General features: G+C 43.6%; 1 protein-coding gene and 1 long non-coding RNA gene across 2 annotated transcripts in view; both read left to right on the top strand.

Moving 5' to 3' along the window:
- Positions 1-723, top strand: part of LOC116218229 — an 871-nt gene extending 148 nt beyond the window's left edge. Inside the window, exons 2-3 of the long non-coding RNA XR_006151504.1 lie at positions 260-364; positions 461-723. This is a non-coding gene — a long non-coding RNA (uncharacterized LOC116218229). The remainder of the gene's footprint in view (positions 1-259; positions 365-460) is intronic.
- A 3,439-nt stretch (positions 724-4,162) lies between these two features.
- Positions 4,163-14,350, top strand: vps16 (VPS16 core subunit of CORVET and HOPS complexes). Its single transcript, XM_012823444.2, has 24 exons — positions 4,163-4,376; positions 4,907-4,995; positions 5,277-5,368; positions 5,544-5,672; positions 5,785-5,929; positions 6,233-6,348; positions 6,670-6,792; positions 6,954-7,009; positions 7,325-7,414; positions 7,637-7,731; positions 8,037-8,113; positions 8,433-8,564; positions 9,029-9,156; positions 9,464-9,499; positions 9,629-9,737; positions 10,044-10,178; positions 11,028-11,136; positions 11,301-11,398; positions 11,778-11,882; positions 12,120-12,197; positions 12,555-12,724; positions 13,164-13,260; positions 13,357-13,460; positions 13,750-14,350. Exons 1-24 carry the CDS (start codon positions 4,327-4,329, stop codon positions 13,892-13,894), a joined length of 2,508 nt encoding a protein of 835 aa, XP_012678898.2. The 5' UTR covers positions 4,163-4,326; the 3' UTR covers positions 13,895-14,350.
- The last annotated feature ends 787 nt before the right edge of the window (positions 14,351-15,137 follow it).

Here is a 15,137-nt window from a genome sequence, read left to right as displayed (position 1 = left end):
GTAATAAAAACTTAAAGCTGTGTAAGGGATAATGTACAGTGAGGTGGTCATTATCGCGGCATAGCCGATATGCTACTACACTTTTCCTTGAATCTCAGCAAACTGGTGGTTGTCACTGGAGGGTTCTAACACCACTACATTTGTCATTTGTACAAGTGACCCATTACATTGACTTGCAGCTTACTCAGTGCTCTTTTGTATCCATAGTTTCAGGGTCATCATAAATATTGCACATTAACTTATACCACTTTGTTTGCAGCTGCACAGGCCATTGCCTTGTTGGAGGCGCTCCCAAAAATGTTCCCTTACCCAACCGCCCCTCCAAGAAAAGTCGGCAAGTGAGGCACTGTACCATGTTCTTGAGGTGGGTTTTAGTGTCAGTACATAATGCTTTCATTTGTGAATTTCATGTGTGTGGTTTAACTTCATTCTGCCCCCTCCCCCAATTTGTTGCTTTCAGCCATCTGAGGACCCCAATGTCTTCTTGCGTAACTGATGACCTTGCCAAGGGACATGCTTCTGGAATCCCTCATGATACTGATGGGATGCTACTATGTGTTCCAGTTAACATATTCCAAGTGTATTGCTAGGCTATTGTCCATAATACAAACAGAGGTACTCAAAGATTTTATTCACGAGAGTGACAAGACGACAACATATAAAAAGGTGCTTGCTGACTGTCAAGCATTCATCCAAACCTAGTCTGTCTCTCCTCTCTCTTTGTCAACCTCCTACTGTATGTCACTCTTCTGTATGTCACCCCCCCCCCCACTCTTTCTCTATATGTCTGGAGGTCAGGACAGCACACAGTAACACAACGTCCAATGTATTTCCAGCTACATTTGTCAATGATTTGTTGACTGTTTGATGAATTCTGACTGTTTGATGTGTTGCTGAATTGTCATCGTTTATGTAGATGTCAATGTACCTTATGTCTGACAGTTTACTTAAATCATTATGTGTAATATGTAATTAAGTACATTTAAGCATTCTGATGCTTATTATTGTTCACTACTCTCAAATGGCTGTTATTGGTTTTCTTCATTAACAGGCTAATAAAACAGTGATAAATAATGTGTTGTCACGTTTCCTGATTTTAAGAGCTTGTGGTCTGATTTTAAGTAACTTAATGCTTAAGAAGTACTCCAGGTTTGAGTGATGACAGACTTCTTTGGAAGTACTAGATGACTTGAAATCAGTGTTGTCAGTCTAAATTTCACTTTTATTATTGTGGTCTTATGTAAAAGCCTGAATTGTCTCTTATTTCAAGTAGTTCACTAGATTTGAGTGACATCAGGCTTATTTTGAGGTAACTACATGGTTTGAAATGAGTGGAATTAGTCTTATTTCAGGACATTCTGTGCTTGAATTGTCTTATTTCAAGTACTAATGCCTCAGAAGTTCACTAGATTTGAGTGACATCAGGCTTATTTTGAGGTAACTACATGGTTTGAAATGAGTGGAATTAGTCTTATTTCAGGACATTCTGTGCTTGAATTGTCTTATTTGAAGTACTAATGCCTCAGAAGTTCACTAGATTTGAGTGACATCAGGCTTATTTTGAAGTAACTACATGGTTTGAAATGAGTGGAATTAGTCTTATTTCAGGACATTCTGTGCTTGAATTGTCTTATTTCAAGTACTAATGCCTCAGAAGTTCACTAGATTTGAGAGACATCAGGCTTATTTTAAGTAACTACATGGTTTGAAATGAGTGGAATTAGTCTTATTTCAGGACATTCTGTGCTTGAATTGTCTTATTTCAAGTACTAATGCCTCAGAAGTTCACTAGATTTGAGTGACATCAGGCTTATTTTAAGTAACTACATGGTTTGAAATGAGTGGAATTAGTCTTATTTCAGGACATTCTGTGCTTTTGGAGTAATTGTGAAGGCTGTCTTATTTTAAGAAATCTTAACAAGTCAAATTTGCTTAACGCACTGGCAGCCAAATTTGCTTGTTTTAAGCAAAATTATGCTTAAATATGTAATAATTTGTCTTAAATCTAGAGTGGCATTTTTTGCAGTGTGTGTGTGCCTGTTGTGATACATACTGGCAGCTTGGTGTCAAAAAGCCAAATTGCCAGCCAAGACCATGGCCTCAGGAAAGAGTGGTATGTTTTACAGCTGGCTCCAGGCACAGGGTGATAGGGTCTTATTTATAATGGCAACCAGGAACAACAACAACAAGTAAACAAACACAAACAAATAGCTTGGCAAAGCCGCGCAGTTTGATAGCAGCGAAGTCCTGGTGGGTTTTGTTTTGCAGACACAACACAAATGTCTGAGATTATACCATCATTCTTCAGCCTTAATCCTGACATGCCAGAGAGGCGAGAGGCAGGCAGAGGCAGCCCTGCTCCCCAATACTAAGACACAAGCCACAGGGTCCTTAAGTTCTCATAGTGTTATATTGTTACTTTTTCTCTCTTCTATTCTTTCCTTTGATTTATTTCTAAATGACATTGTGCATCCACGTGGAAGTAAAAGTGGGTTTCAGTGTTTAGGGGGAATGGACAAAGGATGGAAGCTTTGAGGGCAATAGATTAGTGAAACTGATTGTTGGGGGCAATAGATTACTGAAACTGATTGTTGGGGCAATAGTGAAAAGTGGTCAAGAACAAGCTTGTCTGTCAGGTGAAGTCGTTGTTGTAAAAAAAAAAAGTTTCCTCAGTTATGATCTGTATAAACAAAGTGGACATTTCTAACGTCTGTATCACAGTTTTGTAGACTGCCAGGATAAGGGTTGCAGGTTTTGGTCATGTGGAACCTTGCGGTCGTGTGGAACCTTGCGTGGCGTGACAGGAAGTGCCTGCAAATTGTACATCAATGGGCACCAAAGGCTGCAAAATACCCTTCTGTAGGGAATAGCACTAAACACTTTGTGTGTGAATGTGATGTGAATACTTATAAAAGCCTGGAGTTGTTGTGCATCCCATCTACTTTCCGAATAAAGTGACAAAGTTCTTAAAAGTGGACCACAATGTATGCCTTTTTCGCAGACTCCACACAAATATTTTAACGGAGGAACCAAAATGAGAGCCGTGTGACGTGGCGCTGTGTGAAAATGAGCAATAATAAAAACATTTCAGTGTTTCATTTCAGACAAGAGGCGCTTATCGGAACCCAACCTAAGCCACTTTGTAGTGCCTGGGACACTGTGCCGGAGCCTGAGAACGTTTCGCGCAGGGCTGTGAGATATAATTAAATTCTCCCAGTGAGAATATGGCATTCAGGGCCTGAAATGAGTTTTGTAAGCTGGTAGTTAAATTGCTTTCCCCGGCTCCTGCTCTTCCTTTCTCTTCCCCTCCCACCATAATTGGCACAGTGGTAGGAAGCCTGGGGTTGGATGGAATAGCATACAAGAGTGATCAAACGCAAGACTTCATATTCTGCATTATTTTAGATTTCTCTCTTTTGTGTTGTTTGTTAAGTCTTCAGTAAATAGGCTGGTTGTTGTATTAGGAAAACTCTCTATGTGTGTGTGCGTGCGTGCGTGAGTGCGTTGTGCGTGAGTCGTGCATGTGTGTCCGTTTGTGTTTGTGTGCTTGTGTGTGTCCGTTTCTGGCCTATGCACACACCACGTGAAACCAGGTGCTGTGATAAAAGTGCAGTTACTTCATCAAATGATTGCCCTCAGCACTGTATAACAACCTGTTGTATAGAGAAATATCAGAGTAATAAACTGAGGAAGAGTGTTTAGGCAGATGTAATATTAAAATTGGAGACAAAAGGCTACGATAACATCAGACTATCTCATAGAGACGAATGAAGGAGATATAAAACCATATTTTCATTATATTCCCCTCAAAACGGCCCTTATCACTTTTTAATAACATCCCGTCAAAAGGTATGAGATCATGCATTAGGTTAGATTATATATCACATAATCAGAAGACGAGAGGATGGGTCTTTTTTTTTGACACATTTAAAATATTCATGTTTCATCTAAAGATTATTATCCTTCTCCTGAACGTAGATTTCTGAGTGATGCGAAACTTTGTCGACCGTCCTGAACTGAGCTCTCAACGCATCTTCAGCTTTTTAGGAGAACCAAGCACGAAGCAGCAATATCACAGCGACACCAAACGATAATTTGTATTAACTTCACCAGCCAACCTCCACAACATTAGATGGCGCTCAAATTCCAGGAACTCAAATTCCAGAATCAATAATCGAAGAAGAAGTTAGTGACGGAAGCGTAGGGTTTGGATCCAAGTGAAATATACTAACAATTACAAAATAAATACCATTATTGACGTGGCCAGGGAACAACAAACAGGGTCCCGTTCATCCGGATCTGTCACCCTTCGCCACCGGCGGGAGGATGGCGTTTGTGACCGCGAACTGGAACCCGCTTGGGGAGGCGTTTTACAGGTTTGCTTGTCATTCGCACTTTGTTTCCCTAAACGCAAGTCAGCTGACCAACCTGGACCTAGGTTGGTTAGCCTGTTTCTAGACGATGACATTGCCTTTTCTGTATTATTAAATACTGTCTAATCTGCTCAGTGGTATAATTTGACACAATTATATAATGAGAACGCAGAGCATATTGCAACGCGGTTGGTGCCTGTTCATGGCCGAGTAACGTGATGGTGAACAGTCATATGACATGTTACGCCCAGTGGTGACTGCCTTTGAATTATGCCTAAATAAATATTCGCCATCATCCATCGGTGAAAATTCTGTTTTGCAAGAGTGAAGCTAGTCTAGGCGGCTAATTTCACAAACAAAGGGAAATATTTAAATGTCCATGGAATGTTACACAGTGAAAGTTGTCGCTATCTTGCAACATAGTTTGCAGCGTCTACTAGACTAGTGCACCATTTCATGATGCACTTCCAAACAAGTAGATTGTGGTCATCATGGGTACCAGCGTGCTTCATGACTTCCGTTTCATGTGACAGGAAAATCGAGCTGTATGAGATGGGATGGAATCTAAAAGATGGTCTGAGGGACTGTCTTATTTCCGCCGCACCCTATGGGGGACCCATTGGTGAGTGGCCCCAGCTCTTTGTAAGATGAAGAACGGTCTCAACCTGAATGAAAGCTTATGAGAGGAAGTTTAACCCCCCCCAATCTGTCACTTTCCAACTCATGTTCTTTCCTTCTTATTATTTTACTCTCCCTCTGTCTCTCTGTCTCTCTCCCTCTCTCTCTCACACATACATGCACACACACTCTCTCTCTCACACTCACACCTACATGCACACACACACACACACTCTGTTTCACACACACTCACACATACATTCTCTCTCTCTCTCTCTCTCTCAGCCCTTCTCCGGGAGCCTCAGAGACGTTCTCCCAGTGCCAGACCTCAGCTGGAGATTTACTCTGCCTCTGGGTCCTCCCTGGCAGGCTTTGTGGTACAAACACATCCAATCCCACTATGTTTTACAATACACACACATTCAAATACAGTCAATAATAAATGCTCATAAATGAGTGAATCCACATACACGCCAGGTATGAGGTAACATATTCACTTGCTGGTGTAGTGCGTTTAATGAAGTAACGCTAGGTCTTCGGTCTCTTTTGCAGTGGAAGAGTGGTGTTGTGAAGCATCTAGGCTGGACGGTGTGTGATGATCTGTTGTGCATTCAGGAGGATGGCACAGTGCTTATCTATGACCTGTTTGGTAGCTTCAAAAGACACTTCAGCATGGGCAATGTGAGAAATACGCACACACACACACACACACACACACACACATACACATACACATACACATAGACACACTTAAGCAACACACCATTAAGTTCACATCTATTTTCCCAAACAGGATGTTGTTCAGAATCAGGTGGTGGAAGCTAAAGTGTTTCACTCACCCTATGGAACTGGAATTGCCATAATCACAGGAGCATTCCGGGTCACCTTGGCAACAAACATTGAGGATCTAAAGCTGCGGAGGCTTCCTGAAGTCCCAGGTAGGTCAGACCTCCTTCCAGTCCCAGCCATTAATTCACACAGACATGAAATCCTCTGATAATGGGCAACTGGAACGGGGCTGCTGCTTCTGTCTGGTCCCCTGGGTCACTGAGTTGACTTTGGTAAATCTGAAACAAGGCTGTGAACAAAACCGTGCTTCATAGATAGATAGATAGATGGATACTTTATTAATCCTGAGGGAAATTTAGGAATACTGTAGTCAGCACAAGTAAATAAAAATGGTTGATTTTCTTTTTCTTGATTTTGGGCTTTGTTGATGAGATTCTGCTGTTTCCTCTCAGGCCTGCATGAGGCGCCCTCCTGTTGGGCCGTATTGACTCAGGACAGACAGAGCAAAGTGCTTCTGGCATACGGAGCAGACCTCTTCATACTGGACAACACTGCCTGCACTGCAGTGGTGAGATCTAGCACACTCACACGCACACACATACACACGCATAGAGTCATAGTCATACCATCCCCACACATTCAAACTTAAACACGCATATACTGTATACACACCAGAATAAAAATACTCTCACATACACATAGCATTAAACAATCTAACCCAACAAACACACTCACACACACTCTCATCTAGATTGTACTATGCTGTGGGATGCTTCCCAAATGTATATACCCTCATGTACAACCATGAAACAAACATATTTCAGTCAATGCTTATTTTTCATGGACGTTTACATGCGTGTGTGTGTGTGTGTCTTTGTCTTTCCGGCAGACACCTCCTGGTCTGTCTCCTCAGGCCACCAGCATAGTGAGCATGGCCGTGTCTTTCAGCTATAAGTACCTGGCCCTCTTCACGGACTCTGGCCACGTGTGGATGGGCTCATCCAACCTGAAGGTGAGGCAGCGTGGACACGCGCAGCCTGGGAGAGGCATCTACTGCTCTTACAGATCTGTGGTGTCTCTGTCCAAGCGCTGGAAGAGTTTATGACGTGAGATAGTCAGCTGCACTGTGTGAAGGGATATGGTGATAATGTGTGCTTCTGTGTCTGTCTGCAGGACAAACTGAGCGAGGTAGAGACTAAAGTGAGAACCCCCCCTAAACAAATGACCTGGTATGTTCAACTGCAACTAAATGTTATGTATGAATGTATTTGTGTCAATGTGTGCTTCTGTGTGTATGTTTGCTTGTGTGTGTGTGTTTGCTTGTGTGTGTGTTTGCTTGTGTGTGTTTGCTTGTGTGTGTGTGTGCGTGTGTGTGCATGTCTGTGTTTGCTTGTGTGTATGTATGTGCAAACTTGATAGAGCGCGTTGCATTTAAGAAAGAGACAACCCTCTTATTCATTGGGCTGTAGCCTACGCAGCAGAAATGCATGACCACATTAGTTGTTTACTGTCTGACTAACTGGCCTCTTTTTTTTTTTTTACAGGTGTCGGAGACCAAAGAGTGAGCAGCCCTCAGTGGTCATTATGTGGGACCGGCACCTCCTGGTGGCCGGCAAGTGTAGAGACACCATCCAGTATCCTTCATCTGTGTTGATAGTTCATCAAAATCTAGTTGGCTGTGCAGGTCATGTGTGTGTAATCTGTCATGCATGGACACTCATTTGCCACTGGGATGGAAATGGTGTATTAGATTTATTTAGGCTTGTGTGAGTGGGAAACAGCCAATAGTCAAATGGCTGACAAACATTAGCAGGGTGTGTCTCTGTGATGCTGGTTGACCCTTGACCTCTGTGTGGGTATCACCTGGACGATGACTCTGTGCTGGTCCCAGAGCTGGATGGGGTTCGCATCATCAGCAGCACACACCACGAGCTGCTACAGGAAGTGCCAGGTCAGAACACATACACGCACACACACACACACACACACACACACACACACACAAGCTGTTGCAAGAGATGCCAGGTCCAAATGCGCACAAACACACACACACACACACACACACGCACGCACGCACACACACCACAAGCTGCTGCAGGAAGAGCCAGGTCCGAACACACACACACACACATATACACATACACACAGAAAGCTGCTACAAAAATTCAGCGCTTCACATATTTGTTCTGTCTCTGACATTTGTGATGAGAGTAATTGATCGTGTGCAGAGTTAACATACACCCTTTCTCCCTGCAGCTGCGTGTGAGGCGATCTTTAAGATAGCTTCCATGGCTCCTGGGGCCTTGCTTCTAGAGGCTCACAAAGAGTATGAGGTAAGTGTGTTTCTGTGTGTCTGGGGATGTGAACATGTGTTTGTATGTGTATGCTCTGTACAGGTGCATTTCTAGTCATACACACTGAAAACAGAGATTTGCCTCAACCAGTGTAAAGTGTTGTTTCACATTAGTGTGTTCTTGGAGAGAAATGCATTTGTTGTGGAGGGTCACAGTCTGAAAACAAAATCAAATCTGAAAAATGCACCTGTACCTTAGTAGTTCAGCTGCGTAAAGCCTGACCTCAATAATTATATATATGCAGAGAACATAAAGTAAAAAAAATTTCCCACTGTGTTGATATTTGTGATGTGTGCAGAAACAGAGCCAGAAGGCAGATGAGTACCTGCGTGAGATTAAGGAGCAAAGCCTGCTGGGAGAAGCTGTGCGGCAGTGTGTGGAGGCAGCAGGACATGAGCACGAACCAGAGACCCAGAAAACACTGCTGAGGGTGAGACAGACAGACAGAGAGACAGACAGAGAGACAGACAGAGAGACAGACAGACAGAGAGACAGACAGAGAGACAGACAGAGAGACGTGGACAGAGAAAAATTAAGGAAAAAAGAAAGAAACACCCTGACTATATATGTTCATAACTCTAAAAGATTATAAGACTTTTGGTTTGTTGTTTTTGGAAAACAGAGAAGATTTTTGTCAAGAAAAAAGAAAGATAGTAATCGGATGAATTAACTCATCAGTAAAATTGACTGTCCACCAGCCAGAATCATTGTTAAGATATTATTTTGTTGTAATTATTGTTGTTGTAATAGTACTGTTATAGATTTTGATATACACTAGTATGCATCTTCATGACTTGCTGTCTTACCATATTTATTTCCCAATTCATCCATCTCTCTCTCTCTCTCTCTCTCTCTCTCTCTCTCTCTCTCTCTCTCTCTCTCTCTCTCTCTCAGGCTGCCTCTTTCGGGAAGTGTTTTCTCAGTAATTTCCCTCCTGAACAGTTTGTGAGCATGTGCAGAGACCTGCGTGTACTCAACGGCGTCCGTGACTACACTGTAGGGATCCCCCTCACACACACACAGTATCCTTTACACACTCCTCCGAACCCTTGTTACAAATGTCATAGAAGTAAGCCTGGTGCAGTTATTAATGTCATAGAAGCAAGCCTGGTGCAGTTATAAATGTCATACAAGCAAGCCTTGTGCAGTTATAAACGTCATACAAGCAAGCCTTGTGTAGTTATAAACGTCTTTATAACCATGTTAATTATTATACTTCATAATGGTGGTTAACAGTGCTAAAGTAGGACTTTACTTTGAGATGTGTCATATGTGTGTATGCCATGTGATTCAGCTGTATATGGGCATAGTCCTAAACCACTGTCCCAGATTCAGACAGATGACCGTGCAAGTTCTTATTGACCGGTGAGTTTTTGCTATAAAGATTTCTGAGATGTTACTGTATTCAAGTGTGTTTGTCTGTGTGTGTGTGTGATTTTGTGTATATATATACCTTTGAAGCCATTAACACAGTGGATCTCTGTGGTCTGGCAGGCTGGTGTACCGTAAGCTGTACCCACTGGCTATTGAGATCTGCCGCTACCTCAAGATCCCTGAATATCAGGGAGTGAGCAGAGTACTGAAACACTGGGCCTGCTGCAAGGTAGGTGTGTGTGTGTGTGTGTGTGGGACTGGCCCTTTAACCTTGATCTTCCAATATGATTCAGTGCAATTCTGTGTAATTCATTGAGGACTTCTAACAGCGAACACGGTCTCAAGGCAAAGGTGACATTGGCAAAGAAAAATCAATCTTTCTCTCTCTCTCTCCCATCCTCTCACCTTTCTCTGAATCTGTCTGTTGCTTTGTTTACCTCTCTCTCTGTCCCTCACCTTTCACTGAATATCTTTGTCTGTCACTTTGTTTACCTCTCTCTCTCTCTCTCATTCTCTCTCCCTCTCTCTCTCCCAGGTGCAGCAGAAGGAGGAGGCGGATGAGGTGGTGGCGCGGGCGGTGAGCATCAAGCTGGGCGAGGCAGCAGGCATCTCATACTCTGAGATCGCCACCAAAGCCTACGAGTGCGGACGCACCGAACTGGCCATCAAGGTGCCTTGCCCATTCAACTCACTCTTAACTCTCTCTCATGCACGCACAGGCACACGCACACACAGACACACACTCACACACACACTCAAACACGCACACACACAAATACACTGTTATTGGGTTCTATACAGCACTATGGGACAATGACTGTGACATGTCAATTGTTAATGGCATGATACAAATACATGAGGTTTAATGGAGTTCAATATATGTAATATCATCCTCATATACCAAGTTTCAGACATTGATTTAAAGCAGCACTATGTAGTTTTTGGCTTGGAGCTCCCCCTAGCGGCGAAACCTGTTGAAATTTGCTTTCCTCGTTTATGACAAACTAGCGAGTCAATAACTTTGCTAACACAGTCAAACATCAAGCAAGTACAAGACAAAGCAGGACAGCAAATAAACTACTAACTAATCCAGCAGAAAAATGGCTAGCTCTTTAATCGAAATCGCTACCCGATCCTAGTCGCGCATGTGCAGACACAAAGGACCGGAGGGCTCCAGAAATCTTACAGACCCCCGATGGCTATGTCGGAGAGGCCATTCTCCATATTAAAAGTAATTGTAGCGGCACCATTTTTTTCAAGCTGTTATTTTAAGGTAGAATTGTTACATAGTGTTGCTTTAAAGAGGCCATGGCAGCAACAGTAGCGTCTCTTTTCTGCCACAGTATTCACTTCTCTTGCAGTCTATTTGAACCTCACACACACACACACACACACACACACACACACACACACACACACTAAACTAAAAGCAAAATATCAGTTAAAAGCTTCTGTCATTCCCTCCCTCTATTTCTCTCCCACTCTCTCTCTCTTTCTCTCTCTGTCTCCTGCTGTGTAGCTGCTGGAGTTTGAGCCTCGCTCTGGAGAGCAGGTCCCCCTCTTACTGAAGATGAAGCGCAGCCAGCTGGCTCTCAGCAAAGCTATTGAGAGTGGAGACACTGATCTGGGTACAGTACACACGCATGCATGCACGCACACACACACACACACACACACTAGTGCATCTCTCAGTGCTCACATTAAGAATTATGAACAGCGGGCTGAATCCAGTGAAGCCCAGAGCCATTTCCCCATAACTGACCAAAATGAGTATCACTCCTGCTGTTCACAGTGTACACAGTGGTGACCTACCTGAAGAACGAGATGAACCGCGGTGATTTCTTCATGACCCTGAGAAACCAACCAGTCGCCCTTAGTCTCTACAGACAGGTGAGACTCTGACAGACTAGACCACACCATCTCCAGTGATGAAGACGTTAGATTAAACACAACACACAAACACATGGAACAGGCTAGACAGAAATGCAAAGGCAAGGCATCATTTTAATTTCTAAATGCAATATACTGTAGGAATGTGTTCTGCAGTGCCAGCTGACCTTGTGTTAAGTAGCCATTTGCTTCATATAACCTTATTTAGAGTGAATGAGCCACTGAGGCCACAGCAGCACCAGTCTCATATCACCACAGTATGGCGTTCCTGAAATCATTAGGAACAGACATGAGATGTGAATGCCTGCATGTAGAGTACTATGAAAAACTGGATTTGAAATTAGTGTACCGTGTGTGTGTGTTTGTCTTTCTCTTGCAGTTCTGTAAACACCAAGAACAGAACACTTTGAAAGACCTCTTCAACCAAGATGATGACCATCAGGAATTAGGGAACTTCTATGTGAAGGCCAGCTACAAAGAGAAGGTGTGTGTGTGTGTCTGTGTGCGTCTTTGCGCGCCTGTGTGCTTACACTTAAGTATCAGACACCCTGAATCCCATTTAATCCTGTGGATTGTTATCACGTGCTGGGAGCTGTAAAATGGATCATAAAATGCTTGTTTTAAATGCCTTAAACACCAAGTGTGTGTGTTTGTGTGTGTGTGTGTGTGTGTGTCTGTGTGCGGGTGTGTGTGTGTGTGTGTGTGTGTGTGCGTCTCTCAGCGGTTGGAGGCCCGATTGTCTCTACTACAGAGTGCTGTAGATGAATACAGTAAAGCAAAGAACGAGTTTGCTGCCAAGGTATGTCAAGCGTGGGATCACTGAGAATAAACATTACTATGCACTCCTTATAACTACTATAACAATATGTTGAGGACATACAGTAGCTGCTGTGGAAAGTAAATTCAAAATGGCCTCACCTGATCTGTAAGATGCATCACCTGAGACGGACAATAGCTACAGAAGAGAATCAGTCATGCTGTCCATCGGCTGAGATGAAAAGTCCTGTACCAACTCATTGTCTATTCCCTTTTTTTCTGACACTATTCTCTGATCTCGCTCTCTCTCTTTTTCTTTTTCTCTCTCTTTCTCTCATCTCTTTTTCTTTCTCTCTCTCTCTTTCTCTCTCATCCCTCTCTCTTCCTGTCCCCCCTTCAGGCGACAGAGGAGGAGATGCGGCTGCTTCGTTTCCAGAGGCGGCTGGAGGAGGATAAGGGCGAGCACCTGATGGGCATGAGCCTGCAGGACTCCATGCAGATCCTGCTCTCCGTGGGCCTCCACAAGCAGGCCGAGCAGCTCTACAAGGACTTCCGGGTCCCCGACAAGAGGTGCAGACAGAGGGCCAACCATTAGTATTACACTGCATTTACATGTCCTCATTGATTTTATATAAGGTATTTTATCCAAAAGGAGTTGCAGTTCTGCTGTACATTTTCATCAGTGTGGGAGCTCCCTGCGTAGTGAACCCATGACCCTGGTGGTTTGCACCTTGCTCTACAAGTTATAGGAATACTAGCCAGAGGTGTTGGGTTTAAGCTAGTTTCATTGGGTTAGATTTGTGGCCTGTGACTCTTGTGTTGCTGTGAATGGGAGTGACATTACTGTCGTGGTCTTGACGTTTCCTGACATTACATGTAATAAAGCCATGCAGAGGATGCTGTCATCTAAGACGACCTCAGAAAGTGATCTCAAGACTTCACTAAGTGGTATAGTTCTGACTCATCAGTCCACACAGAAAAGTTGAGACGTGTGTGTGTTGTGTCGCAGGTACTGGTGGCTGAAGCTTACTGCCTTGGCTGATAAGGAGGACTGGGAGGAACTGGAGAAATTTGCAAAGAGCAAGAAATCTCCTATTGGATACCTGGTAAAGTTGGATTTCTCTCCAGAGCACTAGTGTGTGCTGAGTCATGCTTAGTCATGGTGTTGTAGACTAACGCTGTTTCATGGTCTGTCTTCACAGCCTTTTGTAGACGTGTGTGTGAAGAGACAAAATAAATATGAGGCCAAGAAATATGTGTCAAAGGTGACGCCAGAGCAGAAGGTGAAAGCTCACCTGGCAATTGGGTAAGTTTGTGTGTGTGTGTGTGTGTGTGTGCATGCCTGTCTGATAGTCTGTCTGTGTGTTGGATTGCTTGTTTAAGACAATGTACTCAGTACCGAAGTGCATCTGTGAAGTTGTGAGTTGTTATATTTTCATGTATTCATGATCAACGATTTCCACCTTCTCTGAACTCTCAACATTTATTTACTTTTGTGCTGTTTCCCCATCACACCCTCTCCATTCCACTTCTCACTTTCTGACACTGATACATCTTTTTCTCTCTCTCTCTCTCTCTCTCTCTCTCTCTCTCAGTGATCTGGAGGGCGCTGCAGATGCGGCCATTGAGCGGCGGAACGAGGGGGAGATCAGCACCGTGCTCTCCCGCTGCTCGACCACCACGGACCGCGCCGTGGTGGAGCGCCTCAACCGCGCCCGCTCTGGTGCCACCAAGAAGTGACCCCCCCTCTGTCATCTCCCTTAAAGGGGAGCTCTCGACTGGCACTAAGTGCAGCTTCTATCTCCGCCTTATAGGAATTCTTGAAATGGAGCCGTCCTGAAAGCATTTCTGAAAGAAGGTTCCAGACAAAACAAACAAACTGTGAATTGATGGCTGAACTGAGAGGAACAAAGTACCCCAAAGCCCACTGATGGTCTATGGCTCGACTGCGTACAGCTTACCCCAGTCCTGACCTTACACTCGTCCCTAATGGGAAAGCATGTATGTTCATGTTGTGTGTCAACTTGTTTTACTTTATTTTGTACAGCATCTCAAATCTAGGCATTGATGAAGCATAGACATGAGCACTTCCCCCATACCTACACATAGTGGCTTCTCGTCTGCTGTAACGACTGTCTTTATAATAGTCTACCATACAATGAGGTATTGTATCATTAAACATTATATGTGCTCTTATGTTTTTCTGATTTATCCCCCATACTTACATACCAATAGGGGCTGGTGCTTTTGAACACACATACTTTAAAATGAACTTGGTAGTTTCTATGCATACTTTAAAATGATGCGGTAGTTTCTACGTCTCTGTTTCACTCCTTTTTTACGAATGTTGTCCCTGATGCTGGCAAATGCAGCCCTCAGGTCATCCATGAAACATCAAACACATCTCAACAACATATATCACAACAATATTACAACTATCTAAAAACAGTATGAATAGCTTAAAAATATATACAGTATATATTAAGAGTTCAACAAAGTGCGGTGGTATAGATTAAAGTACTTCCCTGAGGAACAATAAATACATCAACAGTACTTCCCTGAGGTGCTTTACAATAAATACAGAAACAGTTTTGTTTATACACATGTGTAAGGTGACTAAAATGGCATGTGTGACTTGTAGTCAATAAAGTGACAGTTAAGTGCATGTCTGTATTTAGTGTTCTGAAGGCCGTTGGGGAAAAAAATGTTCTTTAGATGCGTGGTCCTTGCTCTAAAGGACCTGTACCGCCTGCCTGAGGGCAGGAGAGTAAACAGGTGGTCGCCTGGGTGAAAGGAGTCTTTGAAGATGTTATTGGCCCTGCTAAGGTAGCGGGAGCGGGCAATGGATTCCAGGGAGGGCAGTGAGCAGCCAGTGATTTTTTGGGCTGTGTTGATGACCCTTTGGATGGCTCTCTTGTCTGCTGCAGTGCAACCGGAGTACCACGCCGAGATGCAGTAGGTCAGTACACTTTCGATAGTGGTG

This window comes from Clupea harengus, chromosome 21 (genome assembly GCF_900700415.2).
Source record: "Clupea harengus chromosome 21, Ch_v2.0.2, whole genome shotgun sequence".
In the NCBI taxonomy this organism is placed as follows: domain Eukaryota; kingdom Metazoa; phylum Chordata; class Actinopteri; order Clupeiformes; family Clupeidae; genus Clupea; species Clupea harengus.
The sequence above is the reverse complement of the archived record's forward strand: the minus strand, read 5'-3'. Positions and strand labels throughout refer to the sequence as shown.